Raw genomic sequence first — 2846 nt, forward strand, 5'->3', positions numbered from 1 at the left:
CGAGGAGCCGGCGTGGAGCAAGTCACATCAAACTTTTTTCAATCATATTCTTTTTTTCAGATTATAAAAGTGGTATCGTCTCACTGTTTTTTATTTTCTAATTGGAGTTTAATTGCTTTATGATGCTGTGTCAGCTTCTGCTACACAAAAGCATGACTCAGCTGTATGTGCACATGTATCCCGTGTCTCCCTCTCCTCCCACCCCACTCCTCTAGGTCATCATCATTATTTTTTTAAAAGCACTAAAAAAACGTTGAGAATTTCCAAATAACCCTCTTATTAAAGATTAATTCTATTATGGTCATAAAATTAAAAAAATAAAAAATAAAAAAATAATAAAAAAATAAAAAAACAAACAGGTGAATGGCCCCACCATTATCCCAACCCTCAGAGATGACTACCATTATCTGATTTATCCACGTTTTTCTCTGCATTTATACTACTGTACAAAAAAAAGGACTTATACAGATGTAGCTCGATTCTCACAAGATTCCTGTTCCTGGAAAGGTGATCTCCAAAAGCAAACTAATAGTTAAATAATTTCAGTTTAGCTTTGACATTCACCTACCCACGCGTCCTCTGTGAAACTGAGTAGTCCAGTAGGAAGACTTAATGTCGTCCTTCTGAGAGTGGGTCAATATTGCTGTTCCCATATACAAAGTGTGGATCATTAAATAGCTTCAGTTATTTGCATAGCTAACGAAAATGATCATACTATTAAGCAACATCCAGTTACTGTTAAAGCTTTTTTTTTTTTTTCCCCTCATTTCCCCGACTTTATTCAGTGGCACGTTCACAGTGGGGACAGGGGCAGACACAAGGTGGGGCCTGATCTGTCCTGGAGCCCTGGGGGCACCACGCACCATGCACTACAGATGGGAGGGGGCACAGGGGGGCTTGGTGGCCCCACCAGAAGCCTGTGTATTGGGAGGAGGCCGTGAGGAGGAGGTCCCCCAGCCCAGTCCCACAGTGGGAGGGGCTGATACTAGGCTGAGGTTGAGAGGTGGGGGTTGGGGGCACAAAGTATCTATTCCAGAGGGGCCAAGTAGCCAGGCCTTACCCAGGGCAGAAGCCCACAGGGCGGGCTGGGGGACACTCTGGACGCAGAGCTGTGCCACTCTCCCTTTGCCCCTCTGGTGAGGGAGAGGAAGGTTGTGGGCTGGGCCAAGCAGCTACCCTGTCCTGCCCCATCCCATCCTCGGCCGGTCAGAACGGCTTTGACGTCTGCTTGAAGACGAAGCCTCGACACGCGAGTGTCTTCATGATGTTGGCAATGTTCTTGCAGTCGTCAATGCCGCTGTGGGGCCGGCCTGTGTATTGCAGGCTGAGGCCCTTGTTCATGTCTAGAAGTCCGTTCTTGGGCCAGTAGCCCATGGCGAAGCTGTAAGCCTTTTTCGGGTTAATCCACTGCTTGAAGTAATCTGCTACTGGCAAGCCCAAGTACTGGCACTGTCCTGGGAGCAGGACTTCTAAGTCCCAGTGTCCACAGGTGACAAAAATTGACTTGACGTTTGGATCTAAGAGGCCTTCCTTCGCCATCCACTCATCGACCCTCTCCAGCACTTGCTGCAGGCTTGGCTGACCACCCACCATGGCTTGAATAATCCCAGTGAGCTCTGTACAGAAGGGAGTACACTGTGGATGGACTACAGGCTGGACATACGTGTGAAAGGTAGACTCAGTCTCCATGGTCCGGCCATTTAGCTTCAGGATGGGGAACTCGATGATTTCCTCCGTGCACTCTGACCCCCTGTTAAAGCATTTTATGTATGTTAACTCTTAAGAAAATCCTATGAGGAAGGTAATCATATCTTATTTCAGGTGCAGAAAAGGAGGCTCAGATAAACTGATGTTCCCAAGGTCAGACAGCAAGCGATTGTGACGTCACTTGTTCAAACCTATTCAAACCAAAGTCAATGTATGTTCCATCCTACTGCCTGCCATCCAAGTAATCAGGTCACGGTTACACAAATATGTGGGTCAATAAATCAACATGCTCAAAGTTGTTTTGTGAGGTGACTGTGCATATTATAGAATAATTAGTAGAGGTAGTGAGTTTGGAGTCCATTCTCTGGCACTCAGCACCAGCATGATCTTGAGCAAATCTTTTAACCTAAACTCAGCGACAAACTGAAGATCCTATCCAAAGTAATAACGGCCTCACAAGGCGCTCAGGAATGGAAGAGGGAAAATGCCATAGATCCTACAAATATTTTAAAAAATTAGTAAGGAAAGAGTACGAACAAGAATATGTCTCCCAAAAGGTAGATTAAACAGTCACATTCTTAAAAGATACAGATTACTAAAACAGACATGAGAAGAAATAGAATGTAAGAATAAGTCCATATTTATTAAACAAATGGAATTGTAATTAAAAACCTTCATAAAAATACATAGCCAGGTCTAGATGGCTTCTCTGACAAATTTCATCAAATATTTAAGAAACAAATAATACAAATCCTACACAAATACTTTCAGAAAATATAGGAGAAAGAAAATTTTAATTTCATTTTATGAAATCAGCATCACCCCAATACCAAACAAAGTAAACTGCAGTAAAACTATGGCAAATATTCTTCATGAACTTAAAGGCTCAAAGTCCTAAAAGAATATCAGCAAGACAAACCAAACAATATTTTTTAAGTGTATCACATCATGTTCAAGTGGGACATATTCAGGACTTCAAAGTGAGTTCAACATTTGATAATCAATCAGTATACTTTCTGTAAGAAGGGAAAGAGTTGAACAAACACTTTAGAAAAATATGTTATACAAATGTTTACAAGCACATGAAAAGACGCTGAACAAATCATTAATCCCAGAAGCATACGCTGAAAAGATGGCCA

At 42.6% G+C, this 2846-nt stretch overlaps 1 protein-coding gene across 1 annotated transcript; it reads right to left on the reverse strand.

Moving 5' to 3' along the window:
* Positions 1-1015: 1015 nt before the first annotated feature.
* On the reverse strand, positions 1016-2268 carry LOC102414718 (ERI1 exoribonuclease 3-like). The gene has a single exon (XM_044925391.2). It carries the CDS (start codon positions 1687-1689, stop codon positions 1207-1209), a length of 483 nt encoding a protein of 160 aa, XP_044781326.2. The 5' UTR covers positions 1690-2268; the 3' UTR covers positions 1016-1206.
* Positions 2269-2846: the final 578 nt, after the last annotated feature.

This window comes from Bubalus bubalis, chromosome 2 (genome assembly GCF_019923935.1).
Source record: "Bubalus bubalis isolate 160015118507 breed Murrah chromosome 2, NDDB_SH_1, whole genome shotgun sequence".
In the NCBI taxonomy this organism is placed as follows: domain Eukaryota; kingdom Metazoa; phylum Chordata; class Mammalia; order Artiodactyla; family Bovidae; genus Bubalus; species Bubalus bubalis.